Source organism: Pipistrellus kuhlii, unplaced genomic scaffold, assembly GCF_014108245.1.
Source record: "Pipistrellus kuhlii isolate mPipKuh1 unplaced genomic scaffold, mPipKuh1.p scaffold_m20_p_18, whole genome shotgun sequence".
Lineage (NCBI taxonomy): Eukaryota > Metazoa > Chordata > Mammalia > Chiroptera > Vespertilionidae > Pipistrellus > Pipistrellus kuhlii.
Window position 1 is genome coordinate 10,654,860 of NW_023425493.1, and position 21,898 is coordinate 10,676,757.

At 37.2% G+C, this 21,898-nt stretch overlaps 1 protein-coding gene across 2 annotated transcripts in view; it reads left to right on the forward strand.

Annotated features, from left to right (window-relative positions):
- Positions 1-21,898, forward strand: part of SYT14 (synaptotagmin 14) — a 123,618-nt gene that overhangs the window by 29,647 nt on the left and 72,073 nt on the right. Inside the window, exons 3-4 of one of the 2 annotated variants that reach the window (XM_045583102.1) lie at positions 12,492-12,656; positions 19,854-20,069. In XM_045583102.1, the coding sequence (XP_045439058.1) occupies positions 12,492-12,656; positions 19,854-20,069 (381 nt within the window). Of the gene's footprint in view, positions 1-12,491; positions 12,657-14,640; positions 15,920-19,853; positions 20,070-21,898 lie in introns of those variants that run through there. The other variant, XM_036442675.2, reaches the window with a different exon arrangement.

Consider the following 21,898-nt stretch of genomic DNA (forward strand, 5'->3'; position numbering starts at 1 on the left):
ATGATGACATGATTGTCATTGAATAAATGAGTAAATTCTTGATACTGTAGGATTCACAGTTTGTCTGGTTTGTGTTGACAACTACCGTACTACCGTACCGTATAGAGGTAATAAATTTCCTTTATTTTCATTTAACAATAAATGTGTACTGGATTCTTCTTCATGGAAAAATAAGACATCCCCTGAAAATAAGACCTAGCGCATCTTTGGGAGCAAAAATTAATATAAGACACTGTCTTATTTTCGGGGAAACAGGGCAGCTAGGATATACACTGAGTGGCCAGATTATTATGTGTTCAGAGATCATAATAATCTGGCCGCTCAGTATATATAGATTGGCAGTTTTTACAAATATCAGTTTTGTTGTTAATGCTTTTTTTTCTTTATAGACAGTTTCATTGGCAATTTTTTTGTTTGATTTATTTCTTATTGTGAAATCTCCAAAGCCATCATTTAATTAATTAAAAAAAAAACCTTCTGACTTACTAGATGTACTTTTGTGTTTTATGCAATTATAATGATTACTATTAATTTATTTGCTAATTTGAAAATTCTCAAAATTCCTTTATGAACATGAACTTTCTAAATATTTTCATGACAGTAACTTTAGCCATTTGGGACTTGTTTAAATAGAATCCCTTAGCCTTTCTCTCAAGCAAATTGTTAATTCAGTCCTCTAAATTTTATGTTCTTACAGCCTTTCTTTTTTTAAAATAATATATATTTTTTATTTTTTTACAGAGGGGAAGGAAGAGGGATAGAGAGTTAGAAACATCGATGAGAGAGAATATTCGGTCAGCTGCCTCCTGCACACCCTCCACTGGGGATGTGCCCGCAGCCAAGGTACATGCCCTTGAACAGAATCAAACCTAGGACCTTTCAGTCCACAGGCTGATGCTCTATCCACTGAGCCAAATCAGCTAGGGCATCTTACAGCCTTTCTTGATAGTCTATTTCCATTCTTAATCCCCACAGTATTTCTGTAACTGATATTTTGGATATCATTACAGGTCATTTTCTATATTTCTAATCTGAGAGTTCTATATTATGTGGTCTAACTGTGTACACTAAACCTTAGATAAATACCTTTTTGTTGTTTCTCCTATAGTATAAATTAATTTCAACCTTTAACATATGTTTAGTGAATTTGTTTTTATTTCTCTCTGTCTTTTAATGTTCTTAGTTTTATTTGGAAATTGGAGACCAGACTACTTTAATAAGAATCTGAGAGCATAACAGAAGGCTTAGTTTTCACCTGTCAGAAACTTTACACTGCTGATTTCTATTTGACTTTTGTCATACCTTTATTTTTTATTTTTTTCCTGACACATTCTACTAAGCTAACATTTTCATTAGCCTTTATTAGTATTTTGGGCTCTGGAGGGATAGTTATCGTGAAATCCATATTGAACTTAATTTTGATATATTATTCCTTTAATATATTGAGATCCCTCATGTATACATCTTTCTTTTAATGAATTAGCAACCATGCTCAACCTACTGTTCCTAGGACCTTTTACAAAATTAATAACATATTCTCAATTCCTTCATCCAGGTCATTGGTAAAGGTATTAGGTAACAGCATATAGAGTGACTTTCTTTAAGGTGGTTATGAGGCATTGTGTTTTAGATGTAATCCTACATTCTTTTGTGTATATTCATTCTATCTACCTATCTACTTACATACCTACCTACCTATCATCTATCCGTTACTGGTGTTTGAGGATTTGGGGTTCCCCAAAACAGAAATCAGGAGGAAATCCCAGAGGAATTTCCAGACAGATTTTATCAAGCTTATGCTCAAGCATAAGGGAGGCAGCACGGAGGAAAGGAAGATCTTCTGAACTGGCTTGGGGCTGGCTCTGTTGGGTTGTTACTATAATCTGGGGACAAAGCAGGTTCACACGTGGAATTTTTCACCTGGGGGTTAGAGAAGCAGGCAGTTGAAAGAGAGAGAAAATTTTACTGCTTTTTTTTTTTTTTTTTTTTTAAACAGGAAGTAGAGGAGCGATGACATTCTTGTGGCTGACCTATCAGTGTTTCTTCTAGCCACGTGGCTTCCTTGGGATCAGGATAGGGGCTGCTGGGTGGTGGGTGGCTCCACGGCTGTGGGGTTTTTATCCATTGTCCTGAGGATCCCAGGCTCAGGTTCCGATGCTGTCATATCTATATATTTCAGCACCCTGTTACCTACACAACTAACTACTTGCTGTTTCCTGACTCAAGTTGCTGGGCCAGAAAAAGAGAATATTCAGCTGCGGGGAGGGAGTGACTTAAATGGCCTCTTTAGCATTAGACCTAGTCACCAGTAAGAGTAAATACTGGTTGGGCAGCGAAGTTGGTACAGGCAATAAATAAATAGCAATAAATAAATTAATTAAATAAAATACAAAAAAACAACCCCAACAAAACTGGAGTTGGTACAGGCAATAAACAAACAAACAAACAAACAGACAAATAAATAAATAAATAAATAAATAAAATACAAAAAATCAAACAACCCCAACAAAACTGGTTCTGTATCAGTATTTGTCTCAGAGAGATCCCCAGTGGCTGGGCTGCCGTAAAGCCTTCTGACTTACTTGGGCTTTCTGATCTTAACCTAGAATTTAGATCCTCCCTATAAATTTGTTGACTGAACTGGTTTCATTTTAGAGAAAATGGTGAGATTTGTTTGGGAAAGTTAGACATATGTTTTCCTTGTCTACATAATCAGTCATTCTTTCATGGAAGGAAATTAATAAGTTATCTTGACAGTTTTCTGAGACATGAAGGTTGCTCCATGATTTCACGTGTTTTTCTAGATAATTGAACATTGGTATTTTGATAACTTGAACTAATATTTTCTCATATAACTGTTATGGTATTTTTTTTTTTAAATCTGCAACTTTTAAGGTATGTTCACAAAGTCACTAAGTCATTGATGTGTTGGTAGGTGATTGTGATAGGATGCCATGGATTGGAAGGCCATGGATTGGAAGATCTCTATTGTTGGAACTAGAAGTATCAATGAAGCAAGCACAGAAAAGCGTTTTTAAGAATAATCCAGGATATATGTTTATACCTTTACTAGTCTGTATACAGGAGACAGCCTGAGGTCTAGTTTTCCATTCCCAACCTTATTTCTACCAGAGTGCCTTATCACTTCCATGTTTAAAATAGTTTATTGAGTCCTCTTTGCCTTCAGGATAAAGTTCATAGTCCATTTTTCCAAGCACTTTCATGGTTTTGTCCTTGCTCGCTACCCAGCTTTCTCTCAACACTTACATCTTTTATTCTATCCCCTGGGCCTTACCGGGCTGTTACCTCTTGCCTCCGGGCCTTTTTGCTATAATTACTCTCCTGCCCTTTTGCTTTGCCCCTTGGTCTTTCTCATTCTGGAATCTTCCTCTTTCCTTGAAGGAGTCACTTCCTCCAGGAAGTCTTCGCCTATCTCCCAACTTAAGGCTAGGGGCCCCTGTCGTATTTACGTCTGTGAGTTCAGACACCAACTTGTTTTGTTCCGACTTCACTCCTATTTCTTGCCATTTAGGGAGTAATTTACTGTAAAGTTGGTACTTTTCAGACTTTTCCACTGAAAGGAAAGAGAATTTTTAAAATCAACTTAAAATATAAAGACATTTTCTTCATAGTTAATCTGTGTCATACTTTCCTAAATCTCCAACTGAAGTAGATACCACTGAATCTTATCCAGCCATTGCTTCTGTTCCGCCCTGGGAGTAGTGCTGGCTTTGTTACATTTGCTGTGGTTAACCTGCAGCACCACTCCTTATCTTATAAAGCAGTCTACATCGAAATTAGTCCCTTACTTCAATGGCTTAAAATTTGTATTTACACTCTCTGGAAGACCCAGCCTCCAGCTGCTAACTACCGCAGTTGATTCTGCTCCAGCACGGCCACGCTTGCTCACTGATTGCTCAGAAACTCTGTCTGCAGCTGAAATGGGAGTGGATTACAGCTGTTTTAAAAATATGTTTGCTTTCATGATATCTGTGGGACTATATATATCTCATCAAAAAAGGTAGGAAGGCATCACTTTGCAAATAGAGCTGCCCATTCTTTATTCAGACTGTATTGAGAATTCAAGCCAATAGTTCTTCACATTCGAATTCCTGTGTGAAAGTAGGCGCACGATGTGACGTGGAGCTCTCATCACCACTCTCACGTGCTGGACCTGTTTAGCAGAAATAAGAACACATGGTATGCTTTTAAGGTGGATGGACTTTTGATTGCATACTTATGTAGTCAGACACAGGACATCCATATGCCTTGAACTGGGCAGTGTTTTTAGTCAAGGCGGTGTCTTCTCAAAATGGACTAAGTTTAGGGCAAAAAGAAAAGGAGAAAGACTTTTTAAGGTGAGCAAAGGATATTTTAATCACTTCAGGAAGAGAAATACAGAGTGACATTAGGAAGATGATGGACTAGGAGGTCACCACACTTCCCATCCACACAAACGACTAAACAGCTACAGATGAAAATAGTTCCAGGACAGATCTGCACTATGGGGAGGCAGCTGCTGCAATCCAGTGGGACAAAAACAACTGATTACAGCTCCATAGAAAAACATGAGATGCATTTTACTGACATCACCTTGACCTCTAGTCCTCCAGAGCTTAACACCCAGAGGGATTCCCTTGGCCATGACCTCCCCTTAGAAGGAGACAGAATATCTCTGGCTCGTGTGTCTCTGTAGTTGGAGCGTCTGCCCTCGCACCCAAGGCTCGGGGTTTTTCCCAGTCCAGGGCACGTGCCTGGGTTGCAGGTTCCATTACTGGCCCCAGTCCGGGTGCAGGTGGGAGGCAACCGATTGATGTGTCTCTCTCACATCAATATTTCTCCCTCTTCCCCTTCCTCTTTCCTGCCTTTCCTCCCTCCCTTTTACTTCTCTGAAAAAGCAATGGGGAAAAAATCCTCATTCATGATTAAAATTCTCAAAAGATATAGAAGGAATTTAATCTCACTACAATAAAAGCCATCTATATATGTTCACAGTTAACATCATCATCCACGGGGAAAACTGAAAGCTTTTCTTTTAAGATTCGGTATAAGGTACAGCAAAGGATTCCTCTTTTCAGCATAGTCCTGGAAGCTCTAGCAAGAGCCATTAGACAAGAAAAAGATAGAAAAGGCTTTCAAATTAGAAAGGAAGAAGTATCTCTTTTTATAAGTGACAAAGACATCTGTTTATGGATTAGAAGAATTAATATTGGTAAAATGCCCGTACTACCCAAAGTGACCTCAGTGGAATCCCTATCAAAAGTCCAATGGCATTTTTTTTACAGAAGTAGAAAAAACAGTCCTAAAATTTTCATGAAACCACAAAAGACCTCAAATAGCCAAAGAAAATTTGAACTAGAAGAACAAAGCTGGAAGTATCATACTAACTGATTTCAAACTATTAATATATTACAAAGCTACAGTACTGATAGAAAACATTATGATACTGGCATTAAAAAAAAAAAAGAGAGATATATACCCATGGAAAAAATAGCCCAAAACTAGTCCGTGTATCTACAGTCAACTGTTCAACAAGGGTGCCAAGAGCATATGAGGGAGAGGATAGCTTTTCAGTAATGGTATCGGGAAAACTGGATATCTACATGCAGAAAAATGAACCTTTATTTTACAACCATATAACAAATCAACTCAAAACGGATTAAAGACTTAAATGTAAGACACGAAACTGTAAAACTAGAAGAAAACATAGGGGAGAAGCTTGGCATTGGTCTGGGGGAGAGTTTTTTTATATGACATCAAAGGCAAGATAATGAAAGCAAAAATAAACAAGTGGGATTGCATTAAACTGAAAAGCTTCTGCACAGCAGAGGAAAAAATCAACAGAGTGCAAAGGCAGCCTATGTCAGGAGAAAAATATTTGCGGGCCATATATCTGCTAAGCGGTTAATATCTAAAATATTACAACTGAATAACGAGTTTTAACATTGATTTAGGATTTTGTTGTTATCACGATATTGAATGAAGTTTTAATGTATTACATGGTGCTTAAAAGAAATATTCTATGTGGTTTGACATTTCAAACAAGTTGGTAGAATTTATTTTGTCAACGTGACCTTAGACTTTCCCCAGAGGCCAGTTTTACTTCTCACATCCTAGGTCTCACTGCCATCTGTGCCTTCTCCTCTGTTGTCCCTGTAAGTTACCCAGCAAGGAATTACATCACGTTTGAATAATTGCTTTTTAATATATATGTAATTGATTTTAGAGAAGAAGGGAGAGGGGGAGAGAAATAGAAACATCAGTGATGAGAGAGAATCGTTGATTGGTTGCCTCCTGCACACCCCCTACTGGGGATCAAGCCTGAAACCCAGGCATATACCCTTGGCCTGAATGGAACCTGGGACCCTTCAGTCCGCAGGCCGACGTTCTATCCATTGAGCCAAACCAGCTAGGGCTGAATAGTTGCTTTTTTCCCCACTGACTTTTTAAACATAAAATCAAGTTAATAGTTATATATTATTATATATCTTTCTTGGATTATATGCTATTTTCCAGTTTTGCATGATTTCTATCATACTATATAAAAATTTCAAGAGCGATCTTATGTATGCAAGTAGCTGGAATGTTACAAAAGGAAGTTTAAACACATTAAATTGACCTTTTATCTTTCCACATTGTTTCGTGAAAATACTGATAAATTCTCTGTTTTCTGTTCAAACCTGAGCAAAGCATATTGTGGGATTTTTCTGATTAGAAAGCAATATTTAGGGCTTATTAAATGGAAAGTGTTTTGTATTCTTTTGAATGAAAGTTGGCTTCTTACATAGTTCACATTTTGTTCAAGAGATAGAATTGCATCTATTGAATGAATTATTAAAGCCTCATGACATGGAGCTGGAGGACTAGTGTTCCATGCCCAGCAGGACAAAGAGCAATACAGACCTTATAATGCAAATTGTAAGTTGTTTCTTTTTACCCTCCTTTTTAAAAGAACTATAAGAAGCATAGGTACTTTTTATTTAAATTTGCATTAAAAATATAATGGACAGAAGAGTTTGGTAAAATTTGTTTTGCAGTGTTTGATTTGTTTGAATAGAAATGTTTTATTGGGAGAGGAGTATTGAACAGATACATTAATATTGAAAATATGTTGGCTTTAGTATTTCCCTTATACTTATTTTTATGTATATCCTAGTATTTTTTTTTTAAAATAAACTTTACTAGAAAATGTCCTTTTGTGATAAAATGCCAACTAGAATTTGGGTGAATTCTGCAAGACTTTAAAGTCAAAGTGGATTTGCTCTGGCTTTTATTTTGTAAGACTATTATTTTGTCATTTTCTTTCTTTGTCATGGCCAAGTGAGTTATATTGTTTTTATTGAAGCTTGAATTTTTGACAAAGATTATATTTTTATAAATTTACCTTTTATATATATGTGTGTATATATTTGTGTGTATATTTATAAATATATAGTAAAGATAACAACTAAAGCCAGTAAGTAGTATACAGAACTGGATAGTCATTAATATTTGATAAGCTAAACCTTTTGTTATTTTCTGGTTGACATTATTCTGTCTTGTACTTTTTTTCACTTTGCAGTATTGTCTGCATAGACAGGCTCCTAGAGCCCTCAGAAACCTTACCTATATTTTTGTTGAGCATTACTAGTGAACATCTACTTGCTGTCCTATAGAATACTTTGTTTTTAAACTTTTATCAACTTTTCAAACATGCCATAGTACATATTAATGTGACCTTGATTTAGTTTCTAAGCATAGCGCTAAAATTAATTTTAGAATATCTTGAAAAGTACCTTGGATATAAAAAGTATGATTCCAGTTGTATAACTTACATAGCTATTTTGAGAAAGTTGAAATCCTTTGCTACCTTTTAACATGTATAAAAGGTAAACCACAAGATGTGTTTCCATACTATATGCAGTAAGCCATATCGCTTGGATCACTCAGCCTTCCCTTTTTGTATTGCAGGCTGGCAGATAAGGAAGCCGTGTTGCTTGGTGTTGGGGACCGTGGGCTCTGAAGGCAGAATATCTGGGGTCAAATCCAGGTTCTACCATTTTCTAGATTTGTGACCTTAGACGAGCTAACTACTTCTGGGCCTCAGTTTGCTGATCTAAAGTCTAAGATAATGTGTGGCACTTAACTGTCATAAAATAGTTTTCAGCGTTAAAGTTTAAACTGGGAGAGAGTATAACAGTGCCTGGCAAACAGGAAGCAACAGGGATTAATATCTAACGTTCGGGGTTCAGAAGTCAGTGTGCCTGCTTTCAAATCAAGATTCCGTCGCTAAATAATAATTTTAAGAACTCAAAAATTATATATTTTTCCCTGAGCTTCAATGCCCATATCTATACACTTGGGTTGTACTGAAAGTTGTGGCTGTGTGCTGTTAGAGATTTTTGAAGATCCTCCTTAAGAGGTATTATATATGCATTTTTAAAATATAATTTACTTGTTTGCAGTGGATGATCTAGAATGTTTTGAAAAAAAGTTGGTTTATATGTAGGTAGGTAGATTAACCAGGATCTTAGAAATGTTTATGCTTCATAAGCAGATTCATAATAGAAATAAAATTTTGGTGGTAAATTTCCCTCTTATTCTGGATGAAAATATATTTTATATTTGTGAGATCTGAGTTAGTATAATTTCAGTTTTTTGATGGGGTTATAACATTTCTTTAGTTTAACGTTAGTGTATTTCTATTGCAGTTTTATGCACAAGTGGCATTTATCCAATGTTTTCACACTTAGAACTGTAACTGGCCAACTTCTGGCATCATGTCATTTGAAACAAATACTATTCTAATCCTGAGTGTAGGGTGAACATAGAAGCCTGAAGCTTTTTCATACTTTCTGTTAGAAACTATGTTATTTATTTCTTATCGACAACCATGTTATCATTTAAAAATCTTAAGTGTGTACAATTTTTTCAGGGAAGGTAGAACACGGACGTTTGGTCAGAGAGTGGATAAAATGGGAGCTCTGTGAATGGTATCTTTATATGAGATATCCTTCTCCTTTTCCTCATGGGGAATGATGTTTTGTTAATTTGTCACAGTATGTATTTATCTAAAAATGTGTAAAGTAAGAGACTCATCATTAATAAAGCCTGTCTCCTGTCCTGTGCCCCTGGGGCTGAGTGGATCAGTGGAATCTTTTACATGGATGAGGGTAAGCACAGGGAGCACTCCCAGATGGTTGGTATCTGGTCTGCGCCTCGCCAGAGTACTAGGCTCTTTCCCCTTTCCCAGGCGTCCACACGGAGCGTCCTGCAGGCCTTTCCCATGCAACGGGTCAAGCATTACACTCACTGTCTGTCTGTCCTACGTCCCTCTTTAGCCCCACTCCCTCAACCACATGCCTGCCTTATATTTTTTCATTTGGTTAATCGTGTTACCATTCACTTAAGCTGGAAACGTTAGAATTATCCTACCCTCCCCTTCACCCACACTCTCTACATTGGGTTTCCTGGAACAAAGACTAGAATTCGCTTCTCTGAGTCACTGCTACCACTTGATTTAAGGACTCACATTTTCTCTCTTTCTCTCTCTCCCAATTAATTTTTTTTTTTTTTTTTTGGTGGGGGAAGCAAAAACAAAACAAAACAAAAAAAACACACAAACAAACAAACAAACAAGAACCTAAAACCTCATATTTTGCCACCATTCACTTTCTACTGCATTTCAGTTTTCTAATTGTTTTAAGCAGAACAGCTCAACAAGTATCAAAGATTGAGATGACATTGAAGGTTCTTGGATGTTTCAGACCTTGCTTTCATCTGCAGTCATGGCTCAGCGGGTATATTTTAGCTCTCCTGAACAGACATTCACTCTCTTGCAGTTGTTTATTTAATGTCAGCTCCGTGGCATGGTGCTGGGTGCTTTGAGAAGACAGGTAACCAAGAGAGCCTGGAGGGTGCCCCATTAGCGCGTAGAGAATGCGCGCCCATTGTCTCTGTGCCTCTGACCATGCTCTTTCATCTGCTCTTTTAGTGTTTAATAGCATTCTATTAATTTTTCATGCCCTGCTCATGTGTCATTTCCTCTCTGAAGTGTTCGTAACTTCCCCAAGTAGTATTTCTTCTTTGTGCTCCAGTAATGCTTGATATTCATACCTCTGGTCCTTACCCTGTTGTACTTGTTTATAGTTGATCTTTCCCCCTAAGTTAGATTTAAATATGGGAAGGAGAGAGATGAAAGAGGAACACAGAAATAAGGATTGAGGCAAGAAGGGAAGGAGAGAAGGAAAACAGAACAAGCAGAATGAAAAATAGTTGGAAACATACTCTGAAGCCAGACAGGGTTTGAATCCCGACTCTCCTACTTCACTGGCTGGGCACAGTGTTTCTATCTTTGTATCACAATTTATAGCAGGAATAACAATAGCATAATTGTGAAGATTACAAGAGTTCATCTATGCACTAGTAAAGTGTTTAAAACAGTGCATGCTGAATGTGTTTATTGCTGTTTTCGTTAGCAATAGCTTTCCTAAGTGAAATGAGCTATGTTTTCTCTCTCATTCCGTTTTCAAAGAAATGGAGATTTTTCAGTCATCCAATTTCTGAGTGAGTTTTAGGCCTGGGGTAGAGCTGAGCTCCTATACGTATTTACTATTTACAGTGGAATAGTGACTATAAGGATATTGTGCATTTTGCTTCTTCGTAAGCATTTTGCCCTTTCATACCAGATTCTGTCTTGCTTCTGACCTTCCTAGCTTTTAGTAATCCTGATGGTGATTCTTCTGTTTTCATTGTTATCGCAACGTTTTGGCTTGGTGCACACCACCTATTTTGTCATTTACCTGGGATCTTTGTATTAAAATATTATTTTCTTTCCTGACTATTCTTCAGCCTAAAAGCGAGGGGGGCAGGACATAACTGTCTTCTTAGTTCTAGTAACAAGAGCTGTTCCTCAACATCAGCCTGGTGCTCACATAACACTCCTCGTTCCTACCCCCTCCTGCACTCACGCTCAGTGCCCTCCAGGACAGTACCTCCAATCCTACCCCCTCTCTGCCCCCACCCTCTGTCCCAAGACCGTTGGCCCCGCTGTGAACAGGTGCAGTATCCTATCAGTTCTACACCTGGCATGTCTGGCTTTCACAAGGAGTGGAAATCTAGGAGGTTGGAGCACTCCTCATTGGCTGGTTGGTGACTTCATTTTAAACAAGCAAGTTGGGTGCTAATTGTCAAGGCTCTTCCCACTAAGAAAAGCATCTTGGAGGAGATGGCATTTTAGTTGCTCCTGGAGGAAGAAAGCAGGCTGTAGATGGCAGAGGGTATTTGAGGCTTAGGATTTATTCTCAGTTGATACTTGAGTGTTTATTTTTTAGGCTCTGGGGATACAAATATTGAGTTCCCGTTACCCCCAAATGATTGGCATGGTGACAAATCGGCAGCTGTTGAAAGGAAAGAGGGGTTGCTGAGGATTGGCGAAGTTGGGAAAGATTTTGTCTGTTTTTCTATGCTATAAGATCTCCGTGGATGATTTCATGTGTTCCTTTTGAGATCAGATTTTCTTGGGAACCTGGGGGTTCATCAGAACAAAGTTTTATTGCGTTTCTAGAATATACCATGATCTCCTGCCTCTGCACCTTTGCACATGCTGTTTCTTTTGCCTGGATAGTGTTAACTCAGCTGATTCTTACTGATTCTTAAAATGTAACCACAGAGGTAGTAACTTTCAGAAAAGCTTACTTGATTTTTCAGCACTGGATCAAGTGTTTCTATGGGTTTCTATATTCCCTACCTCTCACCCCTCCCCATGTCACAGCCTTTATTTTGCCATGTTGTAATTGCTTTCATCAGACTGTTCACGGAAAACAGAAACTGTATATGGTCATGCTTGGTGTATGGCTGCTGCAGCAAAAATATTGGTTGGTTGAATGAGAGTGGGATATGGTAGCGGGAGGGTATGGTAGAGAGGAGACTTGCTCATTATGGGAAGAGAGAGCAATGGAAAGAGAGAGAGCAAAAACAAGGTGTATAGTAATTTGTGCACCTGATTCTGAGACAATGAGTGGGACCATTTGATTAGAGTAAAATACTGAAGAGAGAGGCTGGAGCTTTGAATGTCAGGTTAAGTCCAGTTTGTTTAATAAAAAAAGAGCCATTGAAGCTTTTAGAGATATGAATAATAATGTACATTCTCACAAATTTGATTAAATAATATGCTCTCGCATGGGAAATATTTTTTTAATTCTGGCATTAAAATTTTTGTAATACTCTAAAATGAACTAAATGTAAAACTGCCAAGTTTGAAGACTTTGCCTTTTAAGATGGTTCTAACATAATATATAGGGAAACTTTTAGAAGAGTTGAACAAATTTCCTTGAGTGAATTGAATAACTTGTTAAACTGTGCGGTTTGTCTTATAAACTAAACTCTGGTGAACTAGGACAGTTTTAAAATGTAATTTAAAAAAGACAGTACTCTAACATTTCTATGGGGGTTTCCTTGTTTGTAGCTAAAAGAGGAGTGGATGCTTACAGCTGTGACTTTTCTCTCTCTAGTATCTCCAGAGGCAGTTGGATTTCTGTCAGCGGTTGGGGTGTTTATTGTCTTGATGCTGCTCCTTTTTCTCTATATTAATAAGAAGTTCTGTTTTGAAAATGTTGGCGCATTTCCAGATCTTGGTTCAGGATACAGTACAAGGAACAATTCACAAGATAAAATTTGTAAGTATTATCACTGCTTCTCGTTTGTTCTTTGTATCTGTACTGTCCTATTAATATTTTTAAAAATACATACTAAAAAGATTGGTTTTGACATACTACCAATGAACATTTGAACCACTATTCTGTGAGAATAAGAGATCTATTAAGTAAATTAGGTTCAGTAACCCTTCTGTTGTCCACAAATTACTAATATAACATAAAGATAAATTGCCACTACTATACAATAACTTATTTTTAAGATGAAAGATTGACTTTTGAGACTATAAAGTTAATAGACACACTTTAAGAAGAAGGGAGAATTTTTTGTTGCTTTGTCTAGCTTAAATCTCTTATCCAAATAACTCTTGAAATAGCTTCCCATCCACCCCCATGTCCCTAGAAAGCTTTTGGAAGTATTCACTCTTTTCTTTCCCTGCTGCTGGGTTCTCAGCTGGTAGATAACTGGATTGTCTGGAGAAGGTTTTCTTTAGTAACTTGGTGTATGAAGTCTGGTTAGAAAAATGAGTGTTCCTTTCTCTTCCTTGGCAGCACTGGCATTGTATCACTCACTGTTACTCAGTCCCAGAAAAGACGAGGGAGGGCTGTAATACTGTTCTTTCTCTTAAGGAAACATTTTCCTTGGAGCTATTTTTTAACGTTATTGAGTTCCTTATTTGCTGTTTCCGAAGACTGGGTTGTATAAGTGACAGCAGGGGCAAGTTGACCATTACCAAAGGGAGTTAGTGTGGAAGAATTGTGAGGCACTACACAGAAAGACTTTGCTTTCCTGGTCTGTGTGCATGTATTGGAGAGATGTTCTTCTCTTCTGGCAACTTAAAAAGTGATCGCCTCATTGTAAAAATCGATTTGCTATTGAATTACATCTGTCACTTGCATTAGGAAGCTATAGTGCTTTATGTGGTTTTGATTTGTTTTTCATAATTCAACCCTGCATGTTGAGCATTTGTAAAAAATAAACTGGATAAAGCTGTCTCTGGGCAGCCTCCAGTAATTCTCTGGATCAGCATTTGTGATGTTCCTTAGTCCCATGACCCCTTTACATTCTTTTTTTTTTTTTTTAATATATTTTATTGATTTTTTTTACAGAGAGGAAGGGAAAGGGATAGAGAGTTAGAAACATTGATAAGAGAGAGACATTGACCAGCTGCCTCCTGCACCATCCCCACTGGGGATGTGCCCACAACCGAGGTACGTGCCCTATACTAGAATCAAACCTGGGACCTTTTAGTCCGAAGGCCGACTCTCTAGCCACTGAGCCAAACCGGTTTCGGCCCCTTTACATTCTTAAAAAATTATTGAGGTCCCCAAAGGACTTTTGTTTATATGCATATTAGAAGTTAAAGCCGGGGAGAGTTTAAAAATATTTTTCTCAACTTACTTATTAAAACAACAATAAGCCTATGACATGTTAATATAAATAACATTTTAATTAAAAAGGATATTTATTAAAACAAAAAATTTGGCGAGCCGAGTGACATTATTTTACATTTCTGGAACATTCTGATGACTGGCATGGAGGAAAGGGACAGCTGGGTCCTCACATCTGCTTCTGCATTCGGTCTGTCACGTAGTCACTGAAGATGCCAGGGTTCTTTGGTGAGCAAATAAAAGTGAGAGGATAAATATCTCCTTACTATTATTATAAAAATAGTTTTGACCTTGAGAATCCATTGGAAAGTTCTCAGGGATCTTAATTTTTCCGAGCCTGGTTTTTCTTTCACTTATTAAATAGGAATAATCGTGTTTATCTCCTAGAGTTGTTATAAGATCAAATAAGGTAAAATTTACAAATCACCATGCTTTGCATGTCGTAGCTACTGAGAAAATGTTCACCCTCTGCCCATCCCCGTTCTAACCTCTGTGCACAATTGCTGACATGTTTCCCCCTTTTTGTTTTTCTTAATTTGAAGTGGTATTGGTAGTTTGTTAATAAGATAGGGTAGTTCCCCTGCATAGACTAGGAATAAATTAACAAAAAGTATATAGTAAAAATCCTTTTTATACTTCTTCTTACAGGTATAGAATTAAAAACCAATAGTATTTGAGGGGAAAATAATTGTCTTGCTGCTGTTATGATAGCTTTGGAGTGGGAAAAAAATATCATTATACTTAAAGCAAGTGGTTTGATTTTTCTTTTTTCTGGAAGAGTCTTTGCTTCGACATGCTTCTTCAAATGCATAATGCATTTACAGAAAGATTTAAAAAGCCACCATGCGAAATACTAATATCGAGCTCAGAAATAGCAACACTTAAGCAAATGTTAAATTCAAGTTCCAAGTGGTTGATATTTTGAGAAGAGGAAATTTCATTGTACCTCGTAGGGACAAGGAAGTAGAAAATGGCATTTTTCAGAAAACTGCAGCGGAGCCTGCCCTCCATGTCCTCGCTGGTGGACACCATCAGTAGCGCGGTGGAGGACCTGACCACCGTTGTCGGGGAGGTCAGCTGTGCTCTGAGCGACGCGGTTTCTGAACAGGTGACCAGTATGATGAATGGCTTGCACCCAGAAGAGGAGAGCTCTGCAGCAGCGGAAGCTGCGGATGCTTCTAAACAAGAAGACGCCATGTCACCAGAAATTTCCAAAAACACCGATTGTCAGGAAACACCATCCAATGTAGAGCACACAGCAAATCAAAGGAATTGCTACCCGACTTCACTTTCACAAAGGCAAGATCAAGGAATGAATGAAAGACCATTTGAACAGATTAATGATAGGCAACAGATGCTATCCAAATGTCAAGAAACCAATAATGCTGGTAAATCTGTGGAAGGCCGTGTGAGTGATGGTGGGACATCAGTTGTTGAGCAGAAGAATGCAAGGGCTGGATCTATTTGCCAAGAACGTGGACCTACAGACAGGTATAAAAACATTGGCTTAGGAATGTCTAGTAATGGTAAGAATGATTTAAAGGAGGGAAGGTATCAAGAAACGAGAGAAAAACATTTAAAGAAAGCTGAAAACCACATTAAAAGGAAAGGGCCGAAAGGAAATGAGTGTTCAGGAAACGAGAACTCTCCAAAAGATATCTTGGCGAGCAATAGACATACGATAAGGAAATCCACTATGAAAGAAGACAAACATCTAGCACCGTCAACTAGCTCTAAAGATAAATTATATGGAAAAATCAAAGAACATATAAAAGCAACAAAAGGCTCCAAAGGGAAAGGAGACATAAAAGCAAAGAAAAGTGAAGCCATTTCTGCCAAGAAAGGAAAAGCAAAGAGTAAAGATGAAAAATATTCTAAGATAATACCAGGAAAAGGTGAGGTCGTCTGTGGATTTGAGTGATACAATTTCTCTTGATTTTTGAAATTAGGAAAATATCCAAATTTCTGAACTTTCCTATACATGCCTATATATCTGCTTTGAGACTTCCTTTATTCTTCTTGCTGGGAGACATGTTTAAAGTCATTCATTTTTTTTCTCACAGTCATTTCAAAGAGCAATACACACACTGAATATTGCCTCTAGTCCCTGCATTATTTGGCCAATTTTCAACAACCTTAATTTTTTAAATGTCTGGTTTGTTGTTGTTGTTTTTTACAACCAGAAACTCCATGGCTTTCTTAAGTAGTGTGAATCCTTTAGTTGGAGTTTATTTTTAGTTGTATTTAAATTTTATTTTTGTAACTAACACCAAAGTCCTTTGTACAGTGTTGCTTTTCAAGTCCATCCTAGTCGGTACCTATATCAAATGTTTTATATTTTCCTTTGGGAGCAGTAGATTTTATTTTATTTTTTTAGTAACATGCTTCAGCATATGTTCATTAGCCATACATGTTCACACAGTGAGTATACATAAATAATCTATTATTATTCACAAATTGTCTATAGAATTAAGATTCCAATCAAACATTTATAGTTTTCCACCACAATATGTATAAAAGTTTTTAAAACAATTAGGCAATAATTATTTGGTTTTGGTTGCAGAATTGCTTAAGAATCCTAGTAATTATTTCTATTAATTCCATAATCATTCCCATTTATTGCTGGTCTGATCCCAAGGCCAAAAGTACACTGGTTTTAATTTATAAAATATGTACCTAGAACTTTTCAATAAATTTAGATTCTCATAAAATAACAAAATATAAGTAATAGTAGAAATGAGGAATACTTTTTTAGTTCTGCATGGCTTTATATGGAATAAGGATCTGCTATTTATCAATTGTATAAATAGGTGTGGGTTTTTTTTATGATATAATAGAGGTTGACCCAGGATGAATGAGCTAACTAAAAAGGAACACCAGTTTTTGGAAATATTGTTAGCCTTCCACATCTATGGATTCCATAATTGTGGATTCAACCAACCACAGATTGAAAAAATATCTAAATATATACGTAGATATATGTATTTTAAATGTTACTTTGCTGCTGACATGTACTATATATTATAGTTAGATCTGTGGTAGTTGCATCTATACTGGACATGTACAGACATTTTTTTCTTATTATTAATCCCTAAACAATACAGTATATCAAGTATTTACATAGTATTTATATTGTATTGGTATTATAAGTAATCTAGAGATGGTTTATTTTTGCAGCATATTATCCCTTTATATTTTATTTTTTATTGATTAAGGTATGATTTAAAGTATGTGGCAGGATGTACATAAGGGACTTGAGCATCCTTGGATTTTGGTATCTGCAGAAAGTTCTAGAACTAATCCTCTGAATGCCAAAGGTCAACTCTATGTCCATTTTGGAATCTATTCTTCTTGTAGCCTTTTGAATGTTAGGCTCAGAGGTTTTTGGTAACCTATTATTACATGAAGTAGCAGAAATAAAGAAAGACATAAATATTAAGTATTTTATTGGTGGGACTTACACCAGGTGACACCTAAGCTCTAACTCTAAGCATTCAATTCCTCTCCCATATTGTAAAATTACTTATCCTGCGTCTTCCCACTTGGATTTCAAACCTTGATTTCTTTAGTACAGATCATCTCAACTACATATACTAAAGAAAAAAACATCTAGACTTCACAAATTCTACCTTCTGTGGTCTCTTCATCTTTCTGGAGTTGATTTATAATTCTAAGGAGGTTGCGTTTTAGTTTAAATGCATCTTAGCAAGCTGCTGTTTTAAAAGTTTTATCTTTTTAAAAGTAATAACTAGTGCTTTTAAATATAATAAACAACTTATGCCACCTAAAATTTTTATATTAAATATAGGTATATGTAAGAAAAACTTTTCCTAGTAATTTCACCATTTGCAGATTATAAGTGTTAAGTTTTTATATATCTTTCCACACATTTTTGTATGTGTATATAAATATATACTGCATGTGTGTGTGTATCTACTGCATGTAGGCGAGTGTTCGTGTGTGTGTGTGTGTATATATATAATATAGAGACTATGAATATACCTTCTATTTTATAACCTTAGTTATTTTTTTTCCCTGTGAGTTCTTGTAAGTTGACTTCATTTTCATTCACTGCGTAGTATATCATTGCATTGATATATCATAATTTGTTTAACCAGGCCTCGTGATGGATGTTTAGGTTCTACTTAATTTTTTGTTTTCTTTTGCTATTGAACACAATGCACTGAATTGTCTCAAATATATATGTTTCTCACCTATTACTTTCTTAGAATGAATTCTTAGAAATGGAATTGATAAATTCTTAGAAATGGATCAAATACTATACAGAGTTAAAAGCTTAATATGCATTACCAAATTGCTCTCTAGAAAAGTTTTACCAACTATAATTTCACTAATAATACAGGGTGGGCAAAAGTAGGCTTACAGTTGTAATACAAATAATACAATTGTAATAAGTACCATATTTTTCGGACCATAAGACGCACCAGTTTTTAGAGAAGGGAAATGAAGAAAAAAAGATTCTGAAACAAATAGTGTCCTAAAATATTTTATGTGCATTAAAACCCAACATCACAGTCTTAAACACATGTAATCAACCCTGTAAAGTAAACAGCAGCATTTAGAACCATTTTAGAGCCGGGCAAGCACACACAGACCACACAGAGCCGGGCAAGTAAAAAAACGTTTTTTTTAAAGTATATGTGTAGGCTATATTTGGACCAAAAGACGCAGGGACCTTTCCCCCCCACTTCTGGGGGAAAAAAGTGCGTCTTATGGTCCGAAAAATACGGTAATACTCTGCCCGTGTGGCTCAGTTGGTTGGGGTATTGGCCCATACATGAAAAGGTTGCGGGTTTGAAGCCCATCAGGGAGTGTACAGGAGGCAACTGATCAATGCTTCTCTTTGTATCACTCTCTCTCCTTCTCTGTCCCTTCCTCTCTCTCTCCCTTTCTCTCCCCCCCACCCCCCACTCTCCAAAGTCAATAACAAAAATATTCTCAGGTGAGAATTAAAAATAAATAAAATCTGTTTCTTTAGATGTCTGTTTCACATATACAAACTATAAACCTACTTTTGCCCTCTCCTGTACATGTCTGCCCATTTGCCTGTTTCATTCCTAGTATAAGAATTATCTATTTTGAAAATTTCAGCTAAGGCGATATCTTTTGTAACATGAATTATTTAATCGTGCCCATATGTTTTGGCAATACCTATAATATCCTTTGTATACTACTGATCCTTTAGAAAAAATGTGTAAAATGACGGGCCCTATTATTTTCTTTATGTGTAACATTGTAGGAAAATCCCTGTGACTAACATTATTTATGTCATTGGAGTATACAAATGAATCTTTTTCTATTAAAACATAAACTCTAGCCCTAGCTGGTTTGGCTCAGTGGATAAAGTGTTGGCCTGCAGACTGAAGGGTCCTGGGTTTGATTCCAGTCAAAGGCATATGTCTGGGTTGTGAGCTCGATTCCCAATGGGGGGGCGTGCAGGAGGCAACCCATCAATGAGTCTCTCTGTTATTGATGTTTCTATCTCTCTCTCCCTCTCTCTTTCTCTCTGAAATCAATAAAAATATTTTTTAAAAACCCCTTAAAATCTAAATGTTGGGCTTTAAAAAAATAGTCTTGTGCTTTTTGAGTGAAAAGTTTACATTTCTCTAAAGCTAAAAATTTAGCTTGTGTTTGTTTATATGTATTTATATATTTGTGTATACATGGATATATATGACATATATACATCTGTGTATATTGATTCTATATATATACGTGTGTGTGTGTGTGTGTGTGTATAAAAACTATAACAAATTCATCATCCTTTATTGCATTAAAATTTTTATTTGCTTTCCCTGTTGCAAATAGATAATTCCTACATGGACAGAGATGAGCATGGCTCATCTTCTGAAAGTGAAGATGAAGCGCTGGGTAAATACCATGAGGCCTTATCCCGAACACACAATTCCAGACTCCCATTGGCTGATTCTAGACAAAAGAACTACACTTGGGAAACAAGACAAAAATATAGTCCTCTGTCTGCAGAGTATGATGGATACAGTAGTGAAGCATCCATAGACGAAGGTAAGATCAATTTCATTTTTTCAGATCTTGTGCCTAACGTTCTAGGCATCTGAGGCTGCACAGTCAACAAGAGAGAGCAGGTACAGTAGAGTCACATTTCTGGGAATATAACTGATTCAAATTTATAATCTTCAGGCTCACGCTGAAAACCAAAACACCCAACACAAGACACTAAATCATTTAAATACAGTAGTCAGTCATTCTAGCTCTTTTTCCACCATGAGCGTGTGCCCAGCAGGCATGACGTGGAAGACGCTGTTCTCTCAGATGGAACCAGTTCCTGGATACCTGTTTCAGGAACTGATCGGTCTAAGTACCTCTGAGTGTTGACTGTGATGCCCGCGTGTAAATGTGTGCGTTTCCTTTCACTGTGGCCTCCGAGCATGAGCCACATGCTCCACGTGGCACACAGCAGAGGAAATGGTGATGTTTGTTCCTCGCAGGAGGAAACACTGCCCAGATGGGTTTATTGAGAGCTGGTACTATATTAGACTGGGCTTTAAGAGTGATTTAAGGACTTCTCAAAGATCGTTGTGTCTCTAATTGATTTTTGCCTCATGAACTGACATTGACTGTAGAACTGTGTAGAAGACATAAGCCCACTCTCCCATGTTTTTATATCTTTCTACAAGAGAAGTAAGAGGTTTTGACAATTGAGGCATGTTTATTTCCACATTTAAGTAAGTTGTTCATGTGCTTGTTATAACACAGGACTACTCATATATAATTGTGATCTTTATACCCAGATCTGAAGAAAAGAGCAGTATATCTTAGCGCATTACTATCCCAAACCATCCTTCATTGTATAGCTGTGATTGGTGTTTTAGGGCCTATGCCAGTCGATGACTTAAAGTCTTACCCCCAGCACGTACTGTAGTCAATGGAGCTACGTCATCTTTTTAAAAAAATATTTGGCTTAATACTAACTAACGATCAATAAACCTCTTTTTATTCCTACTAGCAACCAATATTTCTACTAGAAACTAATCAAGTACTGATGGATTACTATGTAGAAAGATCATTTTGAGATGCTAGAGAGGAAATAAAGCATATTAGACATAAGCTGTGCCCTCACGGATACTTTCTAGTGATGACGAAAATAAGACGTGTGTTCACAAAGGTAACCAAATAGTGCAAAGCCAGTCCCCAAATTGTTGACAGCCCTGGTGCATGGATAGCAGAGCAGAAAGAGGAGTTTGAAGCCTGACCCTTTTTCACATCCGGCTTTGTGACTTAACATATTAACTAGGAAACCTTGGGCAGTGCAGTTCATTGTTGATAGGTTTGTTTTATTGTCTCTGCAACGTGGATAACACCTCTGTGATAGGGCTGCTATGAACGCTGAATGACATGTGTAGTCATTTGTAGTACAGTGTCCACAGCGGACAGTAAGAGGTGGTCAGTAAATGGTTGCTGTCAGGGCGAGTGGTGAAAGCAGTTGTGGAGATGATAGGAGTCATGAGAGAGGCCCAAATTTGTAATCTGTGACCCTCAACACATCTCTTTTTGTTGCTTCAGTTTGGGATTTTTCTGCTTCCCTATTTATTTCTCCTTCTCTCGCATCCCCTACACTAGGGGTGTCGAACTCAATCAGAGAAGGGGCCAAAATCTAAAATCCAGCCTAAATTGCGGGCCGAATGGTTTACTGAACAGTCATAAACTGTCATTGTGATGGAAACGCAGCGGAGTGCAGTGATGACAGCGCGGTGCGGGCCACATTGCAAGGCCTGGTGGGACGGATTTGGCCTGTGGGCCTTGTGTTTGACACATGTGCCCTACACGTCCCTGCTGTCCTGGTAGCTTCTCACCTGTGATCCTGCTATCCTAGT